We start from the raw sequence: 27,885 nt of genomic DNA, 5'->3' as shown, positions 1-27,885 counted from the left end.
GACAAGGGGCAGAGAGAGAAAGCACAGCCCCTGCTTTGGGCTGTGCCTCCATTGCCTTGGTGACGTGGACTGGAGAGGTGTGAGAGGTCCTTCACACAGCGGGTTGTGGAGACCAGAGAGGTAGGGCACAAGCACAGAAGACATTCATGCCTTCCAGGACTGGAAAGGATGTCAAAGGCCAACTGGCCCCCTCCCCTGCCCGTTAGCTGCAAACAACAGATGGGCAGCTTGTTGGTAAAAATCCTCAAGAACAAAGCCCACCACCTCTGAGTCACCCGTTAGATTTATAATTCACAAAATGCAGGACCCCAAATGGGTTTTCTTTGTCCAGTCTCATTTTCTCGCAGTCCCTCCAGCCCCATTGCTATTATCGCTGATAGAAAAGTTAAACCACTGCTTGTACACGCCATACGGTAAATGGGAGGGAAGATTGGGCGGGGGGGCACCGTGCTAAAACGTGGACTCGGCTTCAGGGCCGCCCCAATCAGCTGTGGGCCTCACAGAGTCCCCACCCCTGTTCTCTCCTCCAGCCTCAGCTCTGGGAGCAAGTGGCCTGGAGGGGCAGGGAGGACACAGTGTGAGGCACACGTGGGAGCAGCCTGCTGCCCTAGTGGAGGCCCACAGGCTGCGGCAGATGGAGAGACGGCCCTGCTGCCCAGCAGGTCCAAGGAGGGGCGCAGCAGCCCTCCCTACTGGATGGCTTCCTCCTCTGAGTGAAACACAGCAGAGAGACTAGAAAGGTCTGTTTTTAATGAATATCTTTAAAAGCCTTTGCAACAGCAGATATGGCCCAAGGTAGCTTGGGACCCCACTCTGATGGCAACACGGCTCCCTTGCTTCCAGGTGACCCTGCAAAATACAAACGGTGCGGTGACACCAGGAACGTGGCTTCTTCCCACCTCGTAAGATTTTTTTCAGAAATCATCCTGCCTGAAAAATGGGAGACGACCCTCCTGGGCAGAGCCTGGTTTGAAAAGGACGGGTAACAGGAAAGTCCCTCGTCCAAGGTGCTGCGAGGGAAACTGTTCCCACCCCTTCCAGAAGCAATGGGAACCCCCTCTGCTCCCCGCACCAGCGACAGAAGGAAAAGGCCATCTGCGAGAGTGCTCGCTATTCCAGTATTCCACAGTCTGACAGTGGGGTCTGGATACCAGTGGGTCCCACCCCCGTCTCCCTGCCACTCCTCACTCCTCACTCCCACACGGTTCCGCTTCCACTCTCCGACTCCATTCCACCAGGCTCAGAAGACAGATGTCTCTTCCTGCCATGGACATGCCAGACAAACCCCGGGCCACTCTTCACAGCCCCTAATTCCCCAAAATAGTGTCAAGAAAACGAAACACTTTTGCATGAAACTTCTCTGCCGCTTCTCCCTCTGGTTTCCTTCACACCCTGGGCCGAGAAGCCCAGACTTTATTTTGACAAGAGCAAAGCAGCCTCTGTCTGTAAGCGAGGTTAACACCCACCCTGAGGCTGGATTCTTCCTGGTCTCTCTCAACAGCTGAGCATCCTGATTCTGCTAATTAAGCCGCTTTCTTCTCCTTAATTAGCTGCATGTGAATCTTGTTGGGAAGTCTTGGATCCGTGAAATAGTCTGGGATGAGAATCGAAAAGAAGAAATTATCTAAACCCAAGGGGAGAAGGCAGGGAGGGAGACCGCTCACTCGGCTCAAAATCGAGGCTGGCTCAGCCTCAGCAGGCCTGTTCCTGGCGGCCCTGCTTTCCAACAAGTAACAGAAGTCACAGCAGATCCCGTGGTCGCCATCTCCGCCCGGAGTAGTGCTGAGCCTGCCAGCTCCCGCCTTCCCGGGAGGGGCTGACACAGGATGGCTCCGGGCCCGGCCACACCAGCCGGCAGCTCATCAGCTTGCTGACGCACGGGGAGCCATCAGAGGGCTGAGGGATCTCTGGGTTTGCTGCTCCCGGCCCATCCTGGGGCCCAAATAAATGCCAAGTGTTATTCTCGTCTCAGCTCAGCTTGCCAGCTTGTCTCTGAGCTCTCACGCCCTCTCCTCTCTGAGAATATCCTCTCAGAGGAGAGCCAGGATCTCACACGATGACGACAGAGGATGGTTTTTATACACCCGGCATAATGTGAATCAGAGGCAGTATCTGCTGGCGCTGCAAAGACGCACCAGATTCAGTTAGAAACGGTGTGTCCGTCACCAGCTCCCTGGGCTAACAGGCCCCAAGAAAGCCTCCCACCCGGCCCTTCCCTCTAAATACCAGTGACCTTAAGCCAGTTGGGGCAGTGGAACCCATTAAGATCACCTGGGGACCTTTACAACCATGGGGCTGCCCCCCTCACCCTGGGCTAATTAAATACCAACCTCTGGGGGTGGGCCCAGACTTCAGCATTTCTTAAAAGCTCCCCAGGTGATTCTAATGTGCAGCCAGGGTGGGGAACCCCACTTCAGGAGTCCCAGGGAGAAGAGCTGCCCTTCTGCTCCTTTGGGAGTCTCAAAATCCTTAATCCTCACCATAAGGAAGCTCTGCCTCATTTCTTATCTGTCCTCATTTGGAGGAAATGACAACGGTGGAAAGAGCCTTCTGAAAAGAGCTCCCCAGGGCCACATCAAGTGAAGAAGTACCCCCAAACTCTGTAGGGAGAATTGTGGGCTTGTCCAAGTCTAAATTTGCAATAATACTCCTCGGGCTGGTTTCTCAAACACCCAAAACAGACATTGCCTTACCTGCAGAAAATTCTTGGATGTTGTCTGGTCTTTTCAGAAATATTTCTCTGGAAGACATGAAGAGATAAGGGTAGGAATAAAGCAGGCTTGAAGGCAGACTGTGCTCAGCCTCAGCAGCAGGTCCCACCTTTCAGGGAGCAGAGTGACCTGTGACACACCCGTCTGGGAGTCAACAAGCCAGAGGACTCCTGACAAAGACCCTTCCATTTGTGATTTTCCTTCCGATCAAGTTCTGAGGCAAGGAGCAGAAATTCTAAATGGCACTAAGCTCAGCTCATAAGACAGCTGTGCCCCAGCCAGGTGAAGCCTGTCATTCATTCATCAAACATTTTCACAGAACTGGATCCCAAGCCAGGCACAGGTGGTGGAGATGAAGGACATGCTGCCTAGTCCTTGAGGGGCTTGTGTGTGGTGGGGCATATATGCAACCCCACAGCCTGGGGACTACGTTTAACAGTGAGTAACCACAGGAGTTATGGGGCGGGCAGCGATGCAATCAAAGTGGAGAGGATGGACGGCGGGTCTCCAAGCAACACTAACAAGGCCTCAGCACTGGGGCCGCTGGGCGGGAACATGCCTTATCTCACATAAGGTGAGATGAGCTTTATGGTTCATAAAGAATGTTCACAAATCTTATCTCACACTACAACAGCCCTGCAAAACAGCAATAGCCATGCCACATTTTACATATGAAGAAATCAATCTTTCAAAGGGTTAATCATTTGCCCAAGTTCACAAAGAGAAGAAACAAAGGGCAGAGAGCTCAGGTCTGGTGGTTCCAAGGCCAGTGCTCTCTACAACACATCCTCCTGGCCACGGCCACCCTGCCCCCAGAAGAAGGCCTCGCCTGCCCACAAAGCCCCTGCTTCCCAAGCTGTAAGGACTTGGCTTCCCTTCTTGAATTCCATCTGATAATTATTCAGCACAAATTTTGTGTAAGTAACTATACTAGATATGAGGGATTGCTTTTTTTAAAAAAGAGAAAATACAGCACCATCTCAAAGAAATGAGTCAAGTAAAAGAGGGCGGGTAAGTTCCCAAATGTCCGAAAGGCCAAGCACCCTGCAGGAAGGGCTGTAAGAGGGTGTTAATAGTGTGCTGTGGACCTCGAGAAAGGTTACAGAGAAAAGGGCCCCAGGAAGCTTCACAGAGCACCTGGCACCCCTTGTGGTGCACTCGGGATTTCAGATGACAGGACAAGGGCATCCCAGACCCAGAGAAGCAGCAAGAGTAAAGTCCCAGAAATGAAAGGAAAGAGTCCATATCCTACAGATGGTGAACTCAAAAGCAGGAACTGGAGGGGTGCCTGGGTGGTTCAATCGTTATGTGTCTGCCTTTGGCTCAGGTCATGATCCCCGGGTCCTGCGATCGAGCCCCGTACTGGGCTCCCTGCTTGGCAGGAAGCTTGCTTCTCCCTCTTCCACTCCCCTTGCTTGTGTTCCATCTCTGGCTATTTCTCTCTGTCAAATAAATAAAATCTTTAAAGAAAAAAAAAGAGTAGGAAAGAGAAGAAAAAAAAAAAGAGAAGTCCCCACCTTTGTATCTCCAGGATCCTGAAGTGTCAGTGCCCCCCACGGCGTCAGTGGGGAGGTCAGTGGAATGATCAGAGGTTCCATCTGGTGGGGACGGCGGGCAGGCACAGAGAGTAGTTGGGAGCAAAGGGGCCCTATTATGGAGAGCCTGGAAGGCCAGGGGGAGACAGTTATACTCAGTTGAAAAGACAAGGGGTGGAGCACCTGGGTGGTTCAGTGGGTTAAAGCCTCTGCCTTCGGCTCAGGTCATGATCTCAAGGTCCTGGGATGGAGTCCCGCATCGGGCTCTCTGCTCAGCAGGGAGCCTGCTTCTTCCTATCTCTCTCTCTGCCTGTCTCTCTGCCTACTTATAAAATAAATAAAATATTAAAAAAAAAAAAGACAAGGGGAATGGGTGCGTACAGCTCAGACTAGTCACACAGCAGGACATACACAGCAGTGAGAATGGGGGATCTATGAGACACAGTCGAGCAACACACAAGTCAGACAACTGAGCATGTACTGTAGAATTCCACTTACATAAAGTGCAAAAAGGCACAACAAATCTGTGCTACGAGAAGTCAAGATACTGGGGTGCCTGGGTGGCTCAGCGGGTTGAGCCTCTGCCTTTGGCTTAGGTAATGATCTCAGGGTCCTAGGATGGAGCCCCGCATCATCGGGCTCTCTGCTCAGCAGGGAGTCTGCCTCTCTGCCTACTTGTGATCTCACTCTCTCTCTCTGTCAAATAAAAATAAATAAATAAAAAGAAGTCAGAATGCTGGCTACCTTTTTGGGGAAAGTGCTTGGAAGGGTCTCAGCAGCTCTGAGATGCTAGTCAGGTTCTATTTCTTGGTCTGGATCCCACTACCATGTGTATTCTCATCCTGTGAAAGTTCACCCAGTTTAGGATATGCCATTTTTCGTTATACTTCAATGGAAAGTTAAAAAAAAAAAAAAAAGTTGGGGGTAGGGGGCAATGTTGTGGAGCCACTGCAGATTTTTCCAGCCAAGGAATGACATAACCAGTGTTAAATCTGGGGTAGATTCATCTGCCTGGCTACTTACAAAAATATCTAATAAAGCTTTTCTACAGTTTCACACTTTGCTATCCTCTCTCCAGCCTAAAATCCTAGATCTCCGGGTGCCTAAAATAAGTTAGATCCCTCTTCTGTCTGTTCTTCAGGTCCAAAATTCAAGGTCTTAAGAGTTCCATACACTGTATGTACAAGTACGCCCTGGATAGCGGTGACTGCATCATCATAAGTCATCATGATCTGGAAAACCCAAGTGGGGAGCTCGCTTCCCAACAAAAACACTTTGGAGCTTCTCGTGGGTTGGAGTGAGTCTAGAGCAGAGATCTGCAGAAGACGGGAGGGCAGATATGCCACCCAGGATTCTGTTCCCTTTTCTCCCTTCCTCTTTTCTCAAGGGGAAGACCATCTGAAGTATCCAGTACAGATGAGGGGCTGATTCTGGTTCATCCCAGTATCTTCCAAAGGCAGTAATAATAAGACCACAAACAACAAAAGCAAACCCCCAACTTTAAACACTTCTTCTCTCCCTCCCACCTCCATCTCAGAAAGAGAAAGGCCTAAAAGGAGCCAGGAGCATTTCCTGTTAGGGAGCTTCAGGGACAGCAAAGGGAAGAGCCAGGTGGCCTACCCAGTTCGGGAGGTGGGGATGGTGAGGAAGGGAAGGGGCTGTTCTGGCACGAGCCAGGCACAGACACCCAGTTCCTCCTGGAAACTTCCTGGACGGAGAAGCTGGCCCATCCCTGACTTATAACTAAAAACATCACCCTCTTCATTCACCACCATCTCCCACCACCACCACCCATTCCTCGTGTTTGTTAACAATGCAAACGGTGATTTAATTCAGGCTTTTAACATCTATATCTCCAACCTCCCTGCTGGAATCATTCCTAACTTGGGACTGCAAGGTCCCCAAGATAGGAATGAGACCAAACTTCATTTCCCTTTAGAAGAAAAAGTGCAGAAAATGATGGCCTGATTCCCATGACTGACACTGACTAAAGACCCCTAAACTATCTTTTGCCTTAAGTCTTACCCCTGGGTCAAATAAAACCAAGCTTCACAGAGAAGTTTCTCTTTTCCCTTTCTCCATCCCCTATCTGGTCTGTGAGACTCTGCTGCCACTGGAGAAATGATTAGGATATGAAGAACAGTGAGATTCAAGAAAGACGAAAGAGCCTGGAAAAAAAAGACACCGCTCCAGGTTGACTTTTAAGAAGACAAAGAAGAGCCACGCCTCTGGCTCCCCAGCTCCTGTGAGCTTTCAACCCAACACAGCAGTTTGGATCCTGGTTCCACATCTTGGGGAAGGTACTTCACCTCTCCAGCTGCAGAATGGAAGTGATGATAACCTATGTTTTGCAGTTGCTGGGAGGGTCAGCACAAGTACCAAGATGGCATCCAATGTGCAGGTACGGGAGATGCAAACATGGCTGCCCCAACTTGGGGTTTTGGTCCAGGGACAGAAACAGAAGACAGACAATGAGATTCCAATTCAGTGTGATAAAGGCTAACTTAGGAAACCAACACAGTGCCTGGAAATGGAAGCCATTATTATTATTTAAACCTTGCCTATTTGTCTGTAGCCAAACAGTATTTGAGACAGCTCTATTGTTTTCCTCTGTTGTTGTGCCTTTTTTTTTTTTTTTTTTTTTGACAGTTCTTTGCCCTTCATCCCATTAGGAGAATTTTCCACCCAAACAAATGCCATGCTGAAGGGCAATGTTGGGGAAAGAAAAACACGCTCTAGGATATGGTGGAAAATAGTCTCTTCCCCAAGACGTACAGGGCAATAGCTTCCAACCACTGGTCTTTCCACAACAAGGCTCTCAGGGAGAAAAGGGCCAGACATCTGAATGTTTTTTTAAGTTCTAGTGATCTTGTTAAGCTCCTCTGATGGAGAAATAGTGTTCTACACCCAGTGCCTGCCTGCTGAGTTTCTCAATGCCAAATTACCTCTTCAAGCGTCAGAAGATATATATTTATCCTTCCAGCTAAAATGACTATTAATATTTTTGAGAATTTAGAGATAACTTAAGAAAACCTCTAGAGGTAACTAAGAAACACACCAGGTGCCACATATCTCAGAAAAAACTCAATCTTTTTTTTTTTTTAAGATTTTATTTATTTATTTGACAGAGCCTGATGCGGGGCTCGAGGCGCCCCGAAAAAACTCAATCTTAAAATATTGTCTACCAGGGGGGCCTGGGTGGCTCAGTGGGTTAAAGCCTCTGCCTTCCACTCAGGTCATGATCCCAGGGTCCTGGGATGGAGCCCCGCATCGCACTGCATCATCAGCATCGCATTGCATCATCATCCATCATCGGGCTCTCTGCTCAGCAGGGAGCCTGCTTCCTCCTCTCTCTGCCTGCCTCTGCCAACTTATGATCTCTGTCAAATAAATAAACAAAATCTTTAAAAAAAATATTGTCTGCCATATATATATATGTTTTTATTTAGTTAGTTTAACATATATGTATGTATATGTATTATTTTATTTTTTTTTCCTACCTTTCTGACCCTAAAGGCAGCACTCACTCATCTCTCCCAACCAAGATTTGGTACTACTTCCCACTAGTTGTCGAGGCTGGTAGGAAAACCACCTACCTGAAGAAACCACTTATGAGCAACTCTACTTCTTTGTGGGTCCTCAGGTATTTTTCATTAGCAATCCGAGTCTGAATCTAGGGGGAGGAGAGCAAAAGGTCACGCTCCACGAGGAGACAGATTTCAGGGTTCAAGTCCCGGGCCTTGGGGAAGGCCTTGGGGAAACTAGGTGTGCATCTGACCTGGGTCTTTTCCCGGGATGTTTGAAATTTTAAGCCGCCTGTTTTATTATAGACCAACACCTCCAGCTCGGTCAGACTCGGAGGCCATAGCTAAGGTCGGGTCTCCACCGTCCGGAAGTTCTTGTCTGTACTAAGTTACTGTCTCCGGCAGTAATTTCGGTCCATTTCACTGGCCAGACCTCTGCGGTGGTTCTTCCTGCACTTTCAGGCGCCGGTCAGGCTCCGTCCGGAGCCCCAGAAGCCCAGGGTTCGTTCCGCCGGGGGTCTCTCCCAGCCTTCCGCCAGTTCATCTGAGAACAGGCTCCCGCGCCCTCCTCCCTGACCCCCTCCCGGTCTGCAGCCCTTGTTCTAGGGGAGCTGCACTTCGACGGAGGCGGGAGTCCGGGGCGCACCCACCTTGAAGTTGCGCAGCTGCTCCTGTTGCGCCGGGCTTAGCGCCCCGGGGTCCGGCCCCAGAAGCCCGCCCTGTAGCGTCGCCATCTTGCCCAGGTCGTCAAGGCGACGGACCAAGCGGGCGGAGAGGCCCCGCCCCCCCCAAGTCCGGCCCTCACCAGCCCGCCGGGAGGGGCTGGGGGAAGGAATATGCGGGCCACTCTGAAACCCAGGAATAAACTCGGGAGGGTCTCCAAAGGATCTCCTTCCCCAGATTGGGGGGCTAATTGCCCCTCTTCTCTGTATATGGAACGAGCCCTTCTTCTTCTTGACCCCACCCAACCTCAAATAATTTTTTTTTTAATTGGCTCTGAAGCAAAACTGAAAAAGGGATTCCTAAGGCAGAGTCTCCCAGAATCTGGTTTCTGACCCTGTCCCTTTTTTGGCAGCTGTTGAAACCTAGTAGTAGAGAGAATTCAAGCTTGTTCCCTTTCAGCCGGCCCCAAAGCCAAACCCCTCCTTCAGACCTGTAGACACTTAACATGAAAGCATCCCATAGGACGGAGTGAACAGAGTGCTGCAATGGAAGGGACATTCTCACACTAAAGATACGGGAAAGGACCTGGGGATATCGTGCCAAAGGTTTCCCCTCTTGGACGGACTTTCTTTTGTAGATTAGGTTGCTGCTCATACATTCTAAATCATCTCTTCCACTCCCAAGTGAACAGAGGAGGGGAAAGGCAGTTGGTCTTCAAGGTGTGTTCTTTTAATATCTAATTAAGAAAGGAAAGTGAAACACAAAGCCAGAGAGCTGCAAATAGGAAAGGGCAGGAGCCTGTTCGTGTATACACACGGTGCTGAGTTTCTAACCCCCAGACATCATGCCCACCAGAGGTCTCCTGGGAGACAGGGAAAAGACCTCAGAAGGGAGGCTGGTTTTTCAGATTTGTGGACAACCACCCAAGGAGAAACTAGGCCAGCATTTCGACCCTGGCCTTGGAGGTGGTCTCTCAGTGGTCCACCTCTATCCTTCTCAGCAAAGAGTGAAGGGAAGAAGTAAAAATGTGGACAGTTCCTAAGCCAGGAAACAAACACACAAACAAACCCTGGAAGATAGATGAGGTGGTGAGCTACAGGCCTCTTCCCAGGAATCTCATCCAGGTTAGTAATCAATGCGGTTGTTGTCTGGTTTTTAGGAGAAAGGGTTAGAAGAGAGGTAGATAAGCTGCCATCTGTCACAGTGATTTTTTTCAGACAGGAGCAGAGGTTAATCAGAGGTGACGGTTCCTGTTGGCCAAGACCTGTTTCTTCCCACCCCTCCAACCCCACAGAAGCTAATGGGGGAACCTCTTAAACTGCACTATCCAGTAAGGTCAGCGTGAGCCACCTGTGGCTACTGAGCACTCAGATGTTGCTGGAAGTGTCAGATGTGTTATTAAGTGTAAAATACACATTGGATTTTGAGCATGTGGTTTAAAAAAAGCAAAGTATCTTATGAATAATCTTTATACTGATGACAGATTGAATATTTTGGACATATCATATAAACATTGAATAATATTGAGAATCTATAGTTAAATAAAATCTATTATTAGAAGTAATTTCACTTGTTTCTTTAGCTTTTTTAATGTGGCTACTAGTAATTTAAGTTATGTCTATGGCTTGCCTTCTATTAAACAATGCTGGGCTGGACTGACAAATCTACACATGCACACGGACACACACACGTGCACACACACACACACGCATACGTAAATATGTAAAACTTTCTCCATCTTCCCACCCTGTGTATAAAATAAGTAATGTCCTTCTTTTGCTAGTCTGTCATCTTCTTGTACTTTGAGAATCAATCAAGCCTTTCTTGACTGAGCACTTCCCTTGGTCCAAGTACCACTATGTGTAAATAAGAGAGGCTACTTCTACTTAATTTTGTTTTCTCACAGCACCTCAGTCCTCACTGTCTTACCTCTCCATCTGAGACAGCAGCCACTTTAGGGAAGGAAGATTAAACAATAGATTCTTTGTACAGTGTCATGGTTTCTGCAGCACGTGGCTTCACTCTGCTTTCATTTGGTGAGGCCAACAAGTATCTGGTGACTAGCCACTCTGCCCACATATACCACCACTACCTTTTTCCCTTTGAAATATATCCCAATTATCCGTTTTCTAAGAATCTAAAATCAGGAGTCAAGCTCTTCCTTTATAAAGTCAATAATCTTTTTATGTAGGGCAGCTTAGCACTGAGTGCAGAAGAATAAGAAGGAGGGGGAGCTTGGGGATGGTGGAAAGAGGAAGGACCTTGGAAGAAGTAAGGTTTGGAAGCCTCATTTCCTCCTGGAGAGCAACCTCCCAGAATGGGCCTCTGAGTCCTAGGATTAACCCCCCAGAGTTATGTCACTGGGCAGAGATGTGCCCAAAGTCACCCAGCAAGGATGCCCTGAAGCAAGCTCCCTCCTCTTCTCCCCTTAACTCTGCCTCTCCTTTCAGATAGAAACCTTCCATCTGGGGACCACAAACTAAGCAAAAGGCTGGAGGCATTTTGCTGCCTGCAGCTGTCTCCCCAGTTGCTGACTGGGAGGAGGAGGAAGGGGAATTCATTATAATTCATTTTTGTAAATGTTTAATATTTCAATTAATGTGATTAGCCCCAAGCCTGAATGAGCAGCAGGGCGGCAGATCTGCTGACAAGACACAGAGTAACGAGATCAACAGGGCCATGGGGTCTTCCTAGGCTCCATCCTCAGAGGGTGTGATCTGTTTAGCATCTCCATAAATACCTAGATCAGATTAGGAGGCAAGAAAAGAAACAATGAGGGTGGAGTAGGGAGTGGAAAGTTGCTTTCCATGTGTGTTTGCACTCTTGGTTCCCTGGCACTGCCATGGTGTGTTCTGACCACCCAGTACTGGGTCCTCTACCATCTCCCTCCCACCCACCCCTGTGCCCATCTTAGGGGCCCACCTGGGAGGACCTGGGCATCCATATGATGAACTGTGATCATATTTACACACACACACACTCAAACCCAGACTAAGGAAGGATGGAAGGTGGTCAACAGAGAATCAAAAGCAGTAGAAAGAAGGCCATCTATTACACAGCACTCAAATGAAGGCACAAGAGGAAGAAAGCCAGGCTTAACAACTCTTACAATTCCCAAGGGGAGCATATGATATGGGGGTTAAACTCAGGACTCAGGAGCTAGACTTCCTGGGCTCCACCCTCACTAAGGCCTCTTTTTAGCTCTGTGATATAAGGCAAGCCGTCTTATCTGTTGGTGCCTTGGTTCCCTCATCTTTATTTGGAAGTAATAGTAGAACCTACATCATAGGGTGGTGCTGAGGGTTAAACACATTAGTAAATGTAAAGCACTTGGAAGAATTTCTGGGACACCATGTCATCTAAGCACCATTACTATTACTTCCCTTCCTGAAGAGAAGCTTGCCTGCTGTGATAGCTGAGGAATGGGGGTGGCAGGGATTCAGTTGGATGGATTTCGGAGACACCAGTGCCACTGTGGAGACATCAACCCCACTCTGGGGTGAAGAAGGGACTGACAGTAGATGGGGCATTCCACAAGGACTGCCCAGTCCAGGAGACTTGATGTCAGCAGGTACTCCCTGCACTGAAGGGTGCTGTGAGTGGGTCCTGTGCATGAAAGAGTTAAGCTCCCTTGAGATTATGGGGGAAACAGATCATCTGTAGAAGAAGAGTGGTTTAGGAGAGTAACGGCCCCCAAATGTGCTCCCCGCATCCCTTTTTGCTACCTGGTTCACATTGAGAGTCCTACTCAAGGAACCTAACTAGGAGAAGGGAGCAAAGGGAGGAGAAATTTTTTTTTTTTCTGCCCTTAACCGGAGCTTGCTAGTTGTGGTTCTTCCCCTTAAAGGAATCGGGAATTTGGTCTTATCAGAGGTTCTTTGCATCAACTGTTTATTCAAAAAATAATTATTAAGCAACTATGTATGATCAAGACACTGTGCTAGACCCCAAACAGTAAAATGCTGAATTAAACGGTGCCCTGGTCTTCAAGGAGCTTACAAGTGATAGCTCTCGCTCGCAGTCGTTACCACCTCACCACCGCTGCCTCCCTGCCCACGCACTTACACACACAAACCACCCAGAGGGAGAGAAGGGGGCGTTGGCAAATGCCAGCAAGACATAGTTTTTCTTGGATTCTTTTCTGGAAAATACACAGTTCTCTCTCTGTGCTCATTTCACCCCGCTCTCTCCTTCCCCACCCCCCCTTTCCATCTTTCCTCTCTGGGTCCCCTTCTGCCCTTTCCCCCAAGCTCTGAGACCTGCTTCCTGCCCCATCTACGTCTCCCTCCTCCCTCCACTCCCAACCTTCCCAACTCTTTCTATGCCATTTTCTTTTCCCCAGATTCTTTCCTTTGCTCCCCACACTAAGTCTCCCCAGATGCCGGCTCCCCTGTCCTCCTCCCCCCCTGCTCCCCTCTCCTGGGGGTCTTCGCTTCCAGCACCGGGGACAGCTCCAGCCCCCGGAACAATGGACCCCACTTTAGGGCTCCTCTATAAATTCTCCATCTTAGTGTCTTGCCCAGCTCGTGATTGGGGAGTAAGATGGGGGGGAGGGTTATTATCAACAGGACCAGCTGCTCTTCTGGAGGTGGGAAGGGAGTCAGGGAGGAAGGAGATAGAAAGAGGGCGTGGCTCTTGTCTGTATTGTGCGTCCCTCTCCGGGGTAGAGAATTTGTATTCCACCCCTGAGACTGACATCACTGATGTCAGGGGAAAGGAGGTGGGAGTGGGGAGGGGGGGGGTGGAGGGGGGAGGTTTTTGTTGAGGAGAGCGCGGCCGGAGAGCAGAGCTCCGGGACCCAGGTGACCGGGAAAGCAGGCAGCCCCAGCAGCGGGAGCCGCCCAGCAGCAACCCGGGCCCGGGGACCGGGGGGGGGGTGGGAGGGGGGCTGAGGGGAGGACCTGAAGGGGGGCGGCAGGGCAGAAGGGACCCCCGGAGCCCTGCCGCCATCAGAGATCAAGCATCTGGCATCAGGGATCTTCGGACCCAGCAGAAGGATCAGCCACAGGGGAGGTGTCCTCCCAGGAAAGCCAACGAGAGCTCCACCTGCCCCACATCAGGAGTGCCCCCCCCCCCAACCCTGGCGCTGCTGGCAACCTACCAGGCCCCTAACCCCTAACCCTCCTTCTCCATCACCCTCCTCAGGACCTTTCCCTGACTCCAGCTCTTAATCCCCAGTTCCCAGAACCCCAGATACTACCCTAATCCTCCAGATCTTGAGCACACTGACCCCCATTCTGGGATATTTGCCAGATCTCTGGGAGGGAGATCATTTGTTTGGGCTATGCCCCCTGGTGGCATGACAGTGTCTGCCTAGACCCCTGACCCCTAGCCCTCAACTCCTTGGGCCTCCTTTGTGTGAAGAGCTGCCCCTCTGCTCAGCACTGTGGTTGGGGGCCAAAGGGAAAGCCAGCCCCGGCTGGGCCCCGGCCCCCACCACTTGCCTCCTTGCTAGGCAGCTTCCCCCTGGCCTTTGGGCCTCTCCCTGCTCCCCTCGGCCCCTCCTCCTGGGCCGCCCCAATGAAGGAGCCGGATGCCATCAAGCTGTTTGTGGGGCAGATCCCGAGGCATCTGGAGGAAAAGGACCTGAAGCCCATCTTCGAACAGTTTGGTCGGATCTTCGAGCTGACTGTCATCAAGGACAAGTACACCGGGCTGCACAAGGGTGAGGGGTCAGGCCAGGCTGGAGAGATGTCAGGGGTGGGAGGGGAGGCTGGGAGGAGGGGAAGCCAGCCTGGAGGGCTGGAGCAGCTGGAAAGGGCCAGTGTGGAAGGAAAGAGTTCAGGGGCTAAGGAGTGGATGGAGGAGCTGGAAGAGAACAGCCAGGGTGAGCAGGGGACTCGGATGCAGGCCTTAGGATGGCCTCTTTAGGGGAAGAGTTGTGGAGGGGATGCAGAGATGTGGACTCCAGAGATGAGAGGGTGATGTCGTGGATGAACTCAAAGGAGGATGGAGGACCAAGAGATCTGGTTTGGGAGATAAGGAGCCAGGCAGGTGTGTGTGTGTGTGTGTGTGTGTGTGTGTGTGTGTGTACGCACATGCGTGTGTGTGTGTGTGCACATGCATGCACACTCGCCTGGGAATCTTAATCGTCTCAGACACTATTGAGGTGGGGGTCACCCTGGCAAGAGTGGACATGGACTGGGCAGGGCAGCTCCAGGACCCAAGAGAGGGACCTGAGAAACAGGGTGTGGAGGACAGAGACTGGTATAGATCTGGGAAGTGTGGGGGCGGGAACTTGAGAGAGGCTGGCCAAGAGGCATTCCTTGGGCCTGTCCAAGGGCTGTGCACTCTTGCTAAGCAGGGTCAGGCTCCGGTCAGGACTGGGAGAGCCCAAGCACTGGGGGGGGGGGGGGGGGGGGCCCACTGCCTCCCCTGTCAACTGGCCTAGGGACTTGCAGTGAACTGCTCTCCCTTTTCCTTCTCCTCTATCCCACTCTTCACCATCCACCTGACTCCCAAGGAGTAGGAGAGAGATGAGGAAATAGGGAAAATGGGAGAGGAGAAGGGTGATGGGGACCAAGATGGAGGGAGGTAGAGGCAAAGGAGAAGGGGAAAAGAGGCCAGCAGAGGAAGAGAGAAACCACACTGCACATACTTGTCTGGCAACCACATGCCCCTTCTCCTCCCACACAAAGCCCCCTCTCCCAACGACTCAGCCCAGAGACTCCCTGGGGCAAAATGTCTGGCCCCTCTCAAACACCTTCCCACTCCAGCGGCCAGAGAGGAGCAAGAAGAGAAAAGCCTCCCAGTCCTCAGTGTCATGGCTTGGGGGAGCCTTTTAGGGAGGGGATATCAGGGACTCACCCCCACCCGGTCTCTCTGCCCCTGCCCCTCCTCAGGATGTGCCTTCCTGACATACTGTGCCCGCGATTCAGCCCTGAAGGCCCAGAGCGCCCTGCACGAACAGAAGACGCTTCCAGGGGTGAGTCCCATATTCATAGGGCACTTCTAAGAAGGGTGCTAGAAGGGGCAGGGGGCTCACCACCTTTCTGAGATACAGAACTCATTTCCTACCTCCTCTCATCACCAGGAGGCCCCCCTCTCCTTCTAACAGCCCTCTTTCTTGCTGGAGATGCATTCATTTCTTCTACCTGGAGAGAAGGAAGACAGCGGTTAGCAGAGCAAATGTGACCTTTGTAAAGAGCAGGTGCAGCCCCTTCCCCACTTTCCAGCCTGCTCATGGGACAACACTTAGAGAGCTTAGCTGGTTGTGAGGCATGGGGAGAGACTCCGGATACCAAGTGTGTGGCAAAGTAAGCAGGAGGCACCCAGGCACTCTTTTGTGGCTCTGGGGGTGGAATGTCTGACTGTGACTGGGACAGTGGGTACCTGCTGGACTAGCATCTCTGTGCAGGCTTCTGAGCTCTCAAAGACTCACCTCACATCTCCTAGGAAGAGCTTTGGGCATCAGGGTGGAGCAGAGCCCGGGGGGGTTGTGGGCTGGGGCAAGCAAGGGCACGGGCAGACATCATTGTGGAGGATCAAGTCTGACCCCCAAAGTGTGCCCAGGTCGGCAGGGGTGCCCTCCGGCATGGCCTCTCTCCTGAAAAGTCAGAGCTCTTTTTCTCTTCTTCTGAGATAGCTGTGCAGATTGTCCCAGGCCTGGGCTGGCAGGGATAGAGAATCTCAGGCTGCCTCCTGCCATGCAGCCTGGGGGGAAATGTTGTGCCATTCTATTCCCATGTCTATGTGCTTCTGTTGTCTCCCACCCTCTGAGCCCTAGGAAGTAGTACTGAGAGCTAACCCCATCCATCCCTCAGGCAAACATTTGCTGAGCCCGGCCTGGGTGCTGGAGACACACGTGTCATAGCCTCTACCCCTTCCCCTATGTGGGGCATGGAGAAAAAGGCTGATTCTCCATTCCTTCCTGGGAAGGAAGTAGACAAAACAGACGGGCAAAGAGGGTGGGGGCATCCAGGAAAATCAGAACTGCTTCAGTCACTCCCAACTTCGAACCTTCAGTAGGTCCGTGACCCATTCCCTCTGTGGCCCTCAACCCTTGAATGCACTTAAGAGAGCAAATCCCACAGTCAGACTGGCTTTCTCCCCTCCATCTCATCCTAGTTGGTGGCAAGGCACCAGAACAGCCCTGGCCTATGCCATTAAGGATCTGTGTGTGTTCGTGTGTGTGTGTGTGTGTGTGTGTGTGTGTGTGTGTGTGCGCGCGCGCGCGGTTGTGAGAGAGAGAGCGGCCTTGGGATCCGGGGAGCCTGTGTGTGCGCGTGCGTGTGCACATGTGTGCGCGTGCGCCCGCCAGCCTGGCTGCGTGGGTGTGGGCACACGCTTCCCTGGGAAGCCTGGTTTCCATCACGTCACATTCCAACTTTCCTTTCTTTCCTTTTCTCTGTGGAGACTTCTGACAATTCAGTAGTTTTCATCTTAGTCACAACATCTCTTCTTTTCCTGCCATCTTGCTAGGCAGGCACCTGGCCTGGGTCTGCCACCTCCAGCTGTCTGTGCGCTCGGGCAGGGCTCTGACTGTCAGGGTGCAGAAGGGCTCTGCCCCCCCCTTCCTGGAAAAAATATAGGCCCAGGGTGGCAGGTGAGGGAAGAGGGCGCCTGGTTAATGATTGTCTAGCCCCGCCCCTGAGTGAGCTCCCAGGTGACACTGAGGCCTCCACTTCAGCCTTTGCCTCCGGGACAGGATCCAGATTGGCCTGACAGAGCCTCTAGTAGGAAATGGAGGGGGGAGGTCCTATCCTCCAAGGGGACCCTTGTGCTGGGGGCTTGGGGCGTCTAGGGGAGCAGATGTCTATGTCCAGGCTCTGCCTGACCCTTTGTATCCCCCAGGTCTTTTCTCTGCCACCTGCGTTCCTGGCAGCATTGTTTCCTCAAATAGTCATTCAGTGTGTGTGTGTGTGTGTGTGTGTGTGTGTACGCACGCACGCACGCACGCCTGTTTAGTGCATCCCCTCTGTGGGATGTTCTTCCTTCTGTCTAACCTCCCTCCACACCCTCCTAATACGGCTTTTTTTTTTTTTTAAGATTTTATGTTTAAGTAATCTCTACTGCCAATGTGGGCCTCGAACTCACAACCCCAAGATCAAGAGTCACATGCTCCACCGACTGAGGCAGCCAGGTGCCCTAATATAGGCTCTTTTTTAATGTGAGCATTTAGCTCTCTCCTCTTCCTCCCCATCTCTGTCACCCCGAAATCTGCACAGTCCGGCTATATTAGGGTGATACTTCAGCTGCAGAGGAAGAATGGAGGCTGGACCTGTAGCTGCCAAGCCCCGTTTCCTTTTCTCTCCCCTGAGTGGTCCCAGGACAGGCTCTGCCAAAGGCCCATGGATTCTTCCTGCGGGAGGGTGTGGCCTCCTGGAGGTGGTGGTGGGAGGGACTAATTCTGCCTAGCCTGCCCTATGCCCTCTCCCTAGGCCGAACTCCCACTCTGGGGCCATGGGTCCTGCCTGTTGGCTCGCTGTTGGGCCAGTGAATTTGGGCCCTGTGGAAAGGATCCATGTGTGGTCTGGGACACCGGGTGGAAGGGAGTCAGGAGCCAGGGGTGGCAGAGCAGCAGGCCTGTGTCCTCGGGAGAATTAGATTTTCTGGAAATAGGAGCGCTTGCTGGAAGTGAGGTCTTTGCTATTGGTGAGAAGGATAAGGGCCTTATGAGTGACCAAGTCAGTGGGGGAGCAGTCTGAGTGAGTATAAATAGCCTCCTCTTCTTTGGGAGGCCCTCAGGAGGGCTTATCACCTGGCTGGTGGTGGTTAGGGAAGAGAGGCACCGGAGCCTGGGTTGCCAGGTAAACAGGGCCCAGCTGGACTCAGGGGAGGGGGCAGGTGTGCCCAAGCTGAACTAACAAAGACCGAGCTTCCCACAGGAAGTGCCAGGCCAAGAAGGAGAGCCTGGGCATGGGTTGGTGCGGGGGCGGGGGGGGGGCCGGCTCTGAGGGAAGCTGTGTCGGGGACCTTCTGTCAACGTGACCTGCGCCACAGCCTGTGCGCTTCTGTGTGTCTTTGTGTGAATCCCTATCAGCTGTGGATATTTATTGAGGTGCTATTTCTGTGCCTGGGAGCCCGTGCAGTAAGGGAATGGCATCCTTTCTTTCTGGGTCTCAGGTTCCCCGCCCTTGCCTAGAACCTCAGATCCCTAGGGGCATTTTGGGAAAGGGATAGTGTCAACTCATGAATTCCCTGATGCCATGGAAAGACCCTGGTGTGGAGTCTACGTCTTCTGTAGGAGGTGTGGGGCTGGGGCTGAGGTGCCCTTGCGGCCCTTCCCGATTGCTTTACAGCGTGCAAAACTGAGCGCCCTGGGTGTCTAACCCCCACTCCCCCCACACACACACATCTCTCTTACACACACGCGCACACACGCACACACACACACATGCGGGTGCAAGCCCCTGAGGAGATTGAAACTCGATGGGATAATCCCAGATTGGTGGAGGATAAAGCTGGGGGCAGATTGGCTGGAGGATTTGGGTGACTGTTACCCACCTCCCCCCAGCCAGCTGCTCTTAGATCCATAAATGGGGGTGGGGCAGGACAGGAGTGTCCACTGAGGTGCGGCTTAGGTTTGATCCAGGCCTGGGCTCCCTCACCAGCCAGAGTCCCGTCACACTGACTGGAATGGCTGGATACCAGGGTGGAGGGTCTGGTGTGAGAAGGGGCAAGGGGCCCACTACCAGTCCTGTACTTCTCTGTGTGAAGTGACGACACACGAGATCCCCAAAGGCTGGAACACTAGAGCTGAGGGGAACCTGATTCACCACCACCTGATCTGCCCCACTGTTTTACAGAGAAGAACATTGAGGCCCTGAGGAGAGAAGTGACTTGTCCAAGGTCACCCAGCTAGTGAGTGGCAGGGCTAGTCCTTGAACCTGGATCTCCTGACCCCCAGTCCAGTGCCTTTCCTGAGGATACCCGTAGCTCCCCTCGGAATGTCAACAAATGGTTTCTTTTGTTTAGTATTTTTGGTCACTGGAGCTAGGATGGCCCCTCAGTAGCAAAATATTTTCAGACACGAAATACTGAGTCCTACCCCTCCCTCCAGTTCTGAAGATGCCCCCCGCCCCCAGTGAAGGAAATCAACCTGCAGAAGTCATTGCTAAGTCCCCTCACCAGGCAAGATCATGGAGAGGGGAACTGGGGGGTGTCTGCATTTCCACTGGAGACCAAACAAAGGGAGATGCTGCAGGAGTGAAGAGAAGGGAGAGCTCTGGAGGACTTCGGGGTACAGGGAGAATGTCAAAAGAGCATGGGACAGCAGTTCTTCCTTCGGAGCCCTCTCAGCTGTGAGACACCAAGGATTTGATCTGGAGGAGGAAGGCAGAGGAAGAAGGGACAGTGTGGCCCCTGCAGAGCCTGCTCAGCACGAATCAGGAAGCTTGTCCTGGGCCCCTCCCCCACCTCCCAGCCCCCTCCAAATCCTCCACCCCCAGCATACCCTGTTCTCACCCCCCCCCCACTCCTTCTCCGGGTGTGTGGAGCAGCCGAAGTGATGACGTCACCACGGTCGCCAGGGCGACGGGAGGGATAAATCAGGCTGAGTGGGCGGTTGCCATGGCGCGCATTCTCCCGTTGCCACGGAGACTGGGCATCTGCTCCCTTTGTGCTGCCCGAGTGCCTTCCCCCTGGGGTCAAGGGGTGTAGGGGGGCAGATAGAGAAGCAGACACACCTCTGGGGTCAGAAGGAAGTCGGGGCATCTGTGGGGTGTCCCTGGGTCGATAGTCTTCCTTGGGGCTGCTCACTGGAGAGGCCTCTCTTGCCCCTACTTTGTAAAATTAAGACAGCTCTTGCTGAATAGCCTCTTGGTTGGGCTCCATCTGGGGAGACAGGTCCTATGGGAAGTTCCATTCTCCCCCTAAAGAGAGCATCACTTGCCCCTGGCCAGGTCACCTGGGGCTTCACCGGGGCCTGGAGTGGGCCCAGGAGCATCCTCCTAGATATCCTGACCTCCCACTGCCTCTAATCTCCCCCGGGTCCTAATCCTAAACAAGATTAGGCCCATCCCTTCCTTCCCATCAGCAGTTTAGGGCCTGGGGCTTGCTTCCTCTAGCCTCTCTGAGGTCCCGGCCTGGGGGGGGGGGGCGGGTGGCTCTTGTCGGGGTCAGAGGAGGTCCCCAGCAGTTGCCTTCTCTTTTCTCCTTTTAGATGAACAGGCCGATCCAGGTCAAGCCGGCCGACAGCGAGAGCCGAGGAGGTAGGTTCTGTACCCTTGGGCTTGGAACTCAGGCCCAGGGCTTAGAGTAACTGAGGGGCAGCCTCTCTTGAGGAAGGAAATCTGAGAATTCCAAAGGGTTCCCGGTCAAGGTGGGGGTTATTGTCAGGGGGGATGTCATCTAGCCCATTGTAGAGATGGCCAAACTGAAGCCCAGAGGAAAGTGCAAGCCCTTCAGAACTGGGCTGAGCACCCTATGTAACTGTATCCCATTTCCCCCAAAATCACTGGCGTCACTGCTAGTAGCCTTAGTCTCAGGGTGAGGGGAGTGCCTGGAGCTCCAGGGAGTTGCCAAAGGTGAAGGGCAGGATTTGTGCCTGTCCTGGCAGGAATAGAGTGGGGAAAGTAGCCAGGGAGCCCTGAACATGCCCCTCGTCCTGTACCTTACCCCCCAGAAGACCGGAAGCTCTTTGTGGGGATGCTAGGGAAGCAGCAGACAGATGAGGACGTCAGGAAGATGTTCGAGCCTTTTGGGACCATAGACGAGTGCACTGTGCTCCGGGGGCCAGATGGCACCAGCAAAGGTACCCAGTGGCTCCCCCTTCCCCAGACAGGCCCTCTGGCCTTTCTGCTCCTTTCCCCTTGGCTCCCTGGTGACAGCAACGTTGGGGGCCCTTGAGGGTGAGCACTCACCCTTTCCTCCTTGCTCTCGGATGCTGTAGGCTGCGCCTTTGTCAAGTTCCAGACCCACGCCGAGGCCCAAGCGGCCATCAACACCCTTCACAGCAGCCGGACCCTGCCGGTGAGCACCCCCACATTCACATTTCAGATGACATCCCCCCACCTCTGACCCCTCACCTCCAGTCCACAGGCCTTGCCCTCCTCTCCAGCCTCCTCCACTCCTCAGCCTCTCCATCTCCTATCTCTTCGCCCACCTTCCTGTACCCCCCACCTTCCCTGGCTGGGCATTGGAACACTTGCTTAGAGGCCCCACATGCCCTCTGCACATTAGCCCTGGGCCAACTGACCGTGCTCGTGGGGGGGCTCTCCAGCAGAGTGTGTTTCTCAGATGGACCTAGCTGACTCTGAAGCTCCCTCAGCAGAGGCTGGGCAAGCGATTAGCTGGGCCTTGGCTGAGAGGATGCACCACTGAATAGAGAATTGCATTCTAGAGTCCAGAATTCTACAAAATCTCTGCACATGTTCCTTGGGTTTGGTTTTTATTTAGCTCGAGGTGGTATTAAAACTTGAGGCTTCATGCTCTGAGCATACCACGAGGGTCAGGGTGTGGGGGTGGGCATCGTGGTGTGGGGGCTGGGGCAGCTAGATGGGATGACCAGCCCGAGATTAAATATCGGCTGGGGATGATTTCCAGCTTGGAATCCTTACAGAGAAGCCAGAGGCGCCCTTCTGATTTCAGTAGGCCATTCCCTTTCCAAACACGTGCCTTCAAGTTCCTCAACTTTTTGTAGCCTCTCGCCCATCCCGGCACAGGGGGAGGCTGGGATGAAAATCTTCTCATTGGACAGAGGCGCCCTGATGGCTGTCCTCCCCAAGAGGCCAAGCCTGGAGGGATGGACCCGAGGCCGGGCCTTGAGGGTTCTGAGCAGGAGAGGTCCCGACTCCTCTGTCCCTCTAACCGCCACGTGGCCCCTGCCCAGGGTGCCTCATCCAGCCTGGTGGTGAAGTTTGCCGACACGGAGAAGGAGCGAGGTCTCCGCCGCATGCAGCAGGTGGCTACCCAGCTGGGCATGTTCAGCCCCATCGCCCTGCAGTTTGGAGCCTACAGCGCCTACACCCAGGCTGTGAGCACCGACCCCGGGGGCCTGGGCTGGGCTCCTCCCCGCCTCCTCCTGGCCTCCAGGACCTGCCCCCACCCTTCCAGTGCCACGGTCCGGTCCGTGGCTGGGAGGGGAGCCAGGCTGGGCATGGGGGTGGGGGTGGGAGGACCCGGCCCCACTGTCCTCTCCTCCCCTCCCTCCAGCTGATGCAGCAGCAGGCAGCCCTGGTGGCGGCTCACAGTGCCTACCTCAGCCCCATGGCCACCATGGCCGCCGTGCAGATGCAGCACATGGCCGCCATCAATGCCAATGGCCTCATTGCCACCCCCATCACCCCATCCTCAGGTAAAGCCCAGGGTAGGTAGGCCAGGCTGGGCTGGGCACAAGTGGGACAGGTCAGTGTGTGTGTGGTGGGGATGGACGTAGGGCACTGCTCAGGGAAGCCAGAGGGGCTGGGAGGGACTCAGGGGCAATAGAGTGGCCTGCTTCCTCCCTAATGCCTGCAGCCTTGCTGACTGGTTCTCTGTGTTTGTGTGTGTGTGTGTGTGTGTGTGTGTGTGTCCGCTTCTCTGCTCTGTCTCTGCCGCTTTCTCCTCCCCAGGAACCAGCACCCCTCCTGCCATCGCCGCAACGCCCGTCTCGGCAATCCCTGCTGCCCTGGGCGTCAACGGCTACAGCCCGGTGCCCACCCAGCCCACCGGGCAACCTGCCCCTGATGCTCTGTATCCCAACGGGGTTCACCCCTACCCAGGTGGGGGTCTCTGCCTGTCCCCTCTTTCCCCAGCATCTATCAAAGCCACTGCTCCCACTGCCCACAGACAGCTGTGGTGCACCCTCCCTCTGCAGGCCTCAGGGTCATAAGGTGCTTTCTCTGCTCTGGCATCCTTGGCCTCAGAGGCTCCTGCCCATTCTCAGCCAGGGAAGCTGAGGGTTAGAGAAGTCCGGGGTTGCACAGGCAGTCAGACTCCACGCTCTGCGCTCTTCCTGCCACCCTGTGCCTTTGCGTGCTATCCTGTCACACCCCACGCCCTGGGAGGCTGTGTTCCCCACCTGCATGGCCTTTGCTCTGCGTCCTCCCCCTCCCTCACAGTTGGTGCTGCTCTCCCCAGCCCAGAGCCCCGCGGCACCTGTGGACCCCCTGCAGCAGGCCTACGCAGGGATGCAGCACTACACAGGTGAGGAGCCCAGGGCCCATGACAGGAGGGACAGCAAGGGAGAGAAGCTGATCTTCCAGGCACCCTGCCCTGCCAGCCACCCCCTGGGGCTTCCTGATGGGTCCCATGGGTCCTACGTTAGGGGCAGTATACCCAGAGTTCAAGGGCCTGTCCCCCCCACTGGCCTGGGCTAGGCAGAGGGAGACAGGGCTGGCCAGAGGGCCCCGGGGGCCAGGGGAGTCCCGAGACCCCCACTAGCTCTCCGTTCTTCCACTGCCCCCCCCAGCAGCCTACCCAGCAGCCTACAGCCTGGTCGCACCTGCGTTCCCGCAGCCTCCCCCAACCCTGGTCGCCCAGCAGCCCCCACCTCCTCCCCAGCAGCAGCAGCAGCAGCAACAGCAGCAGCAACAGCAGCAGCAGCAGCAACGGGAAGGTGCGGCCTGGGCGCCCTTCTCCCGGCCCAGAGCCTTTAGGGAGAGGAGCGCCCTGGTCCTGGGCTGGGGACTCCCTGTTGCCTGCTCCAAGCCTGACTCTGGCCCTATGTGTGGGAAGAAAGCAAGTGGGGATGAGGTGTCTGGCGCCCTGGCTTGCATGTGGGGGCTGGGATGGGAGGGTCCGCCCCTCAGGGCCTGCTTTCCGTGGGGCCCTTGCCCTGTGTTTCCCAATTCCTGAGCTCTTCCTCTGTGTCTGCTGTCATCCAGGCCCTGACGGCTGCAACATCTTCATCTACCACCTGCCCCAGGAGTTCACGGACTCAGAAATCCTCCAGATGTTTGTCCCCTTCGGCCACGTCATCTCAGCCAAAGTCTTTGTTGACCGGGCCACCAATCAGAGCAAGTGTTTTGGTAAGACTGTGGTGATCCAAAAGATAAAATACGGTACATTTTTGCCAAACTCCAAATATGGATAAGATCTGAGACATTTAAAGGCATTTATGGTCACAGTGGGCCCAAATTTTGAAATCCAGATTATCCAAGGTCAGAAGGAACCTTTCTTACACCCTCGGCATGCCATACCAGCTGCTGTCCAGCTCTTCCTCCAAAACCTGCAACTTCACCTTTTCTCCTTGAGCACTGGTCAAATTCATGCTCCCCAAGGTCTGGAAGAGTCTCAGGAACGGGATGTTTGGTTTTCAAAAGGAAAGTTTAGGGAGTGGAGTCTTTTGCCTTCATGTCTTTGAAAAGTTGCTTCAGGGGAGAAAGGAGCCTTGTCCTCCCTGCTTGAGAAGTCACAAAGGGCCAGAAGTGGTCTGTGTTTTCAGAAGGCAGGTTCAGAGTTATCCAGGCTGAGGAAGGGGCTGCCCTTCAGAGAGTGCTGGAAAGAATGTCCAAGAGCATGTTGAGTGGCTGCACTGCGTTTCCTCAGCCTGTCAATCAGCAGCTCCCCATCAAATGCCTGCTGTGTGCCAGGCCCTCAGGATCCCGGGAGGAAGGGAGGTGGGGCAGCAGGGAACCAAGGAGCAGGTTCTGGTCCTAAGCACAGGCAAGTGAGGCGGGGTTGGGCTGGGCCTTATGCCCCTCTCACCTCAGGCTTTGTGAGTTTCGACAATCCGGCCAGTGCCCAGGCTGCCATCCAGGCCATGAACGGTTTCCAGATTGGCATGAAGCGCCTCAAAGTCCAGCTAAAGCGGCCTAAGGATGCCAACCGGCCCTACTGAGGGCCCCCAGGTGGGTCTTGCTCCCATCCTGTGACCTCTTCAGCTCCCTCACACAGAAGCCAGGGCCCTCACTTGGACTGCCCCCACCCCATGCTCCCCTAGCCTCAGGGATGCCCACCCCACCCCCGCCTGACTCTGTGCACTTGAAGCTGGGGTCTGGTATAGTTCCTTCTGCTGTCACCCTTTCAGTCACTTTCTGCTGTCACCTTTCAGTCACCTGAGTCATTCTGTCTCTCTCTCTCTCACACACACATACATACACCTGTGTGTGTGTATGCGTGCATGCATACACACACACACACACACACACACACACACTGTGACCCCAGAGAGAGCCAAGTCTGTCTAGATCTGTGTCCACTTCCCAGGTCTTCCTCAGAATCTGGTGTCATTTGTCTGGTCAGTGTCTATGTGTTTGTGTGTGTCTCTCTTTTTTGCTTTCCTTTGGGTCAGAGTAGAATTAGGGGAGTAGAGTTGGGGAAGTAAGGGGGCTGGTGTAGGATACTGGAGGGTTCTAGAATCATGGCTCCTGGAATATCTATCCTCCTGAGAGGTGGGGATATTAGACCCTCAGCACCCTGGACCCCACGTAGTATAGACCCTGGGCTCTTGTACAGTATAGACCCATGAGACAGTGCAGAGTGCACAGAACAGACTCGGGGAAGTCCAAGTTTCAGGCCTACCAGGAGCAGCTTTGGTTTAGGTGGAGAAGGCTAAAATGCTGGACTGCCTGAATTTCACGAAATGGGTCCCCTCCAACCAACTGCCGTCACCACCTTAGCCTCATGGCCACAGAGCTGTGAGCTTTGGTGACTTTTGTGTTTGTTTAATCTCCTTTGGACCAAACCCCTGAAAAAACACAACCCAAGAACAATACCCACATTTTCTGTTTCTCCCCCTTTCCCCCCCAATCCTGGCTGCTTAACTCCCCCCACCCTGGGGGCCCCCCCAGCCCAGGGCCCGTGTCCATTGTCGGCCGAAGCCCCCATCCCCGGACCCCTGCTCCGGGCCCCTGTAAGTTGCATGGAACGAGCGTGTTGTCTTTGGAGCCGATTGTTTGTTCTTTGGGGAGGGGGCCGCGGAGGGAAGCGCCCCTCAGCCCAGGGTCAGGGCCGGGGGCAGCTCGCGGGACGTGCTTGGTCAACAGTGGTTGGTGACTGTGGTCTGTGTTCTGTGCATTTCTCTCTTGCTTTCTTTGTTCCTTTCTGAAAAGGAATGAGAGCATTCTCTAAGGTCTGGGGGTCTCAGCCCCCAAGACTGCAGCCCTAAGCCCCATTCCAGGTCCTAGCCTGGCCACCTTGCTCTTCCTCCAGGTGTCTGTCTGTCCACTGCCCCTTCTCCTTTCTCTTAGCTATCTCTGCCTGCCTGCCTGTTGTCTCACTCCTTTGCTTTGTCCCCTCCAGTCCCTGTCTCTCTGTCTTCCAGCCTTTCTTTCTCTCACGGGCTGTGTAAATATCTCTTTCTGAATATCCTTTGGTTTCCTGTATCATGGGCCCTCTCCCTCCCCTCTCCTCCATCACTGCCCCTCGTCCAACAGCTGGGGGGGGCTCTGTCTGGACTGAGGCCTTTCTGATGACCTGCTTTCCCCAAGCGGCCCCATCCTATCCTGCGTCAGCCAGCCCAGCTACCTCTTCTTTGGCAGGGCCTGTGACCTGCATTGGCTGTGCCTTCCCTACAGCTTCACCCATGTCTCCTTACTTCACAGGTCTGGAGACACCAGAGGAAGGGGCACCACACCCCAATCCCCACGTCTGGTCCCAGCCCTCTCTGCACACCTGCCCGGGGCCTCGATGGGGCTCTGGGGGCAAAAGCTGCTTCACAGCCCTGGGGGAACAGGACACCGGCCCACTCCCACCACCCTGCCCCTCCTGAAGGGCCTGTTTCCTCCCAGGCCCTTTTGGCCTTTGTGAGGGAGCAAGGGACAAGCTCAAAGGCTCTGGGCTATCTGCCTTCTGCTGGGGTTCCTGTGGTGACCTTCTGTGCCCAGCTTTCGCACTTGCCTCCCCCACCAGCGGGCCTGTGGCCCCCAGGAGGACAGAGGGGCCTCCCATAAGCTCCCCACCTCACCTTCACCCCAGCCTCTTCCCCACATTAGGGGTTTCTCAGAAGCTGGTTCTCACACTCCCTGCCACCCTCAGCTAGAGGTAGGATATCCCTGAACCCTGGGCTCCCAGCCCTAAAACTCACTGCCTCCCCCATGGGCCCCCTCTAAGGAGGGTGTGGGGGAGCCCTGAGGGCTGCTTCTCCACCAGTCAGCCACAGAGACCCTCCTCCTTTCATGAGGAAAAGACCTCCCCCGAAACCCCTAAAAATGTTTACAGTCTCTGCTGGTCCCCTCCGTGTAAATACCACTACCACCCGTGCGTTATCCAGCCCGGCCCGGCCCGGACGCTGCCATCTCTCTTTCTGGGAGTTTAGACAATGTTTCCCTTGGATTTTTTCTCTCTCTTGATTTCTCCCTTTGCTTTGGGGGTAATTGGGTATATGGGAGGAGGGGTGTGGGGAGGGGTTACAGGGGTTTATTACCTGATCATTTTCTTTAGGAAGAGGTTTTAGGGGAAAGAAACGGGTGGGGGGGGCGGTGGGAGTGGTAAGGGGAGACTGGGGAGTCCATTTCAGACACTTCTCTATGCTTAACTTATTTATTTATTGCATTTTACTTTTAAAGAGTTGGTCTTTTCTGTCTAAATAAAGAAAAAAGTTTAAAAGCATCAAATAATAGTCTTGGAAAGTTGAGGGTAGGGGATTTT

General features: G+C 53.8%; 2 protein-coding genes and 1 long non-coding RNA gene across 12 annotated transcripts; 1 reads left to right on the top strand and 2 right to left on the bottom strand.

Moving 5' to 3' along the window:
* Positions 1-726: 726 nt before the first annotated feature.
* On the bottom strand, positions 727-8,521 carry RIIAD1 (regulatory subunit of type II PKA R-subunit domain containing 1). 3 transcript variants are annotated; one of them, XR_004381014.1, is made up of 5 exons: positions 8,421-8,521; positions 7,843-7,919; positions 2,694-2,740; positions 1,467-1,594; positions 727-849 (listed from the first exon to the last, which is right to left on the bottom strand). XR_004381014.1 is itself a non-coding variant. In XM_032843680.1 (4 exons), exons 1-4 carry the CDS (start codon positions 8,502-8,504, stop codon positions 1,958-1,960), a joined length of 372 nt encoding a protein of 123 aa, XP_032699571.1. In that variant the 5' UTR covers positions 8,505-8,521; the 3' UTR covers positions 1,344-1,957. The 3 variants fall into 3 exon arrangements, 2 of the variants coding, with proteins under 2 accessions (XP_032699571.1, XP_032699572.1); XM_032843680.1 differs by lacking the exon at positions 727-849 and having other exon boundaries at positions 1,344-2,121; XM_032843681.1 differs by lacking the exon at positions 727-849 and having other exon boundaries at positions 1,344-1,594.
* Positions 8,522-11,070: 2,549 nt separating this feature from the next.
* LOC116858712 lies at positions 11,071-19,875 on the bottom strand. Its single transcript, XR_004380996.1, has 3 exons — positions 19,829-19,875; positions 15,451-15,527; positions 11,071-11,173 (listed from the first exon to the last, which is right to left on the bottom strand). It is a non-coding gene; the product is annotated as an uncharacterized LOC116858712 (long non-coding RNA).
* CELF3 (CUGBP Elav-like family member 3) lies at positions 13,168-27,839 on the top strand. 8 transcript variants are annotated; one of them, XM_032843579.1, is made up of 14 exons: positions 13,168-13,235; positions 13,993-14,098; positions 15,276-15,358; positions 20,537-20,585; positions 21,002-21,127; positions 21,266-21,345; positions 22,205-22,348; positions 22,528-22,669; positions 22,926-23,075; positions 23,434-23,499; positions 23,765-23,911; positions 24,180-24,323; positions 25,008-25,145; positions 26,841-27,838. In XM_032843579.1, the coding sequence occupies exons 4-13, from the start codon at positions 20,537-20,539 to the stop codon at positions 25,133-25,135; spliced, it is 1,176 nt and encodes a 391-aa protein (XP_032699470.1). In that variant the 5' UTR covers positions 13,168-13,235; positions 13,993-14,098; positions 15,276-15,358; the 3' UTR covers positions 25,136-25,145; positions 26,841-27,838. The 8 variants fall into 8 exon arrangements, with proteins under 8 accessions (XP_032699470.1, XP_032699469.1, XP_032699463.1 ...); XM_032843578.1 differs by having other exon boundaries at positions 20,999-21,127; XM_032843572.1 differs by having other exon boundaries at positions 13,181-13,235; positions 13,408-14,098; positions 20,999-21,127.
* The last annotated feature ends 46 nt before the right edge of the window (positions 27,840-27,885 follow it).

The sequence above is a fragment of the Lontra canadensis genome, unplaced genomic scaffold (assembly GCF_010015895.1).
Source record: "Lontra canadensis isolate GAN:19392208 unplaced genomic scaffold, GSC_riverotter_1.0 scaffold142, whole genome shotgun sequence".
Lineage (NCBI taxonomy): Eukaryota > Metazoa > Chordata > Mammalia > Carnivora > Mustelidae > Lontra > Lontra canadensis.
This window is presented reverse-complemented; position numbering and strand designations above follow the sequence as displayed.

Bases quoted from the DNA above. Each gene is read 5' to 3' on its own strand.
- RIIAD1 (XM_032843680.1), bottom strand. From the start codon at position 8,504: ATGGCGACGCTACAGGGCGGGCTTCTGGGGCCGGACCCCGGGGCGCTA. The intron at 7,920-8,420 runs GTGGGTGCGCCC...TCCTCCCCCTAG, and splicing joins AGCAGCTGCGCAACTTCAAG to ATTCAGACTCGGATTGCTAA. The intron at 2,122-2,693 runs GTAAGGCAATGT...GCGTCTTTGCAG, and splicing joins CATCCAAGAATTTTCTGCAG to CGCCAGCAGATACTGCCTCT.
- CELF3 (XM_032843572.1), top strand. From the start codon at position 13,954: ATGAAGGAGCCGGATGCCATCAAGCTGTTTGTGGGGCAGATCCCGAGG. The intron at 21,128-21,265 runs GTACCCAGTGGC...CGGATGCTGTAG, and splicing joins GCCAGATGGCACCAGCAAAG to GCTGCGCCTTTGTCAAGTTC. The intron at 23,912-24,179 runs GTGCGGCCTGGG...GCTGTCATCCAG, and splicing joins GCAGCAGCAGCAACGGGAAG to GCCCTGACGGCTGCAACATC.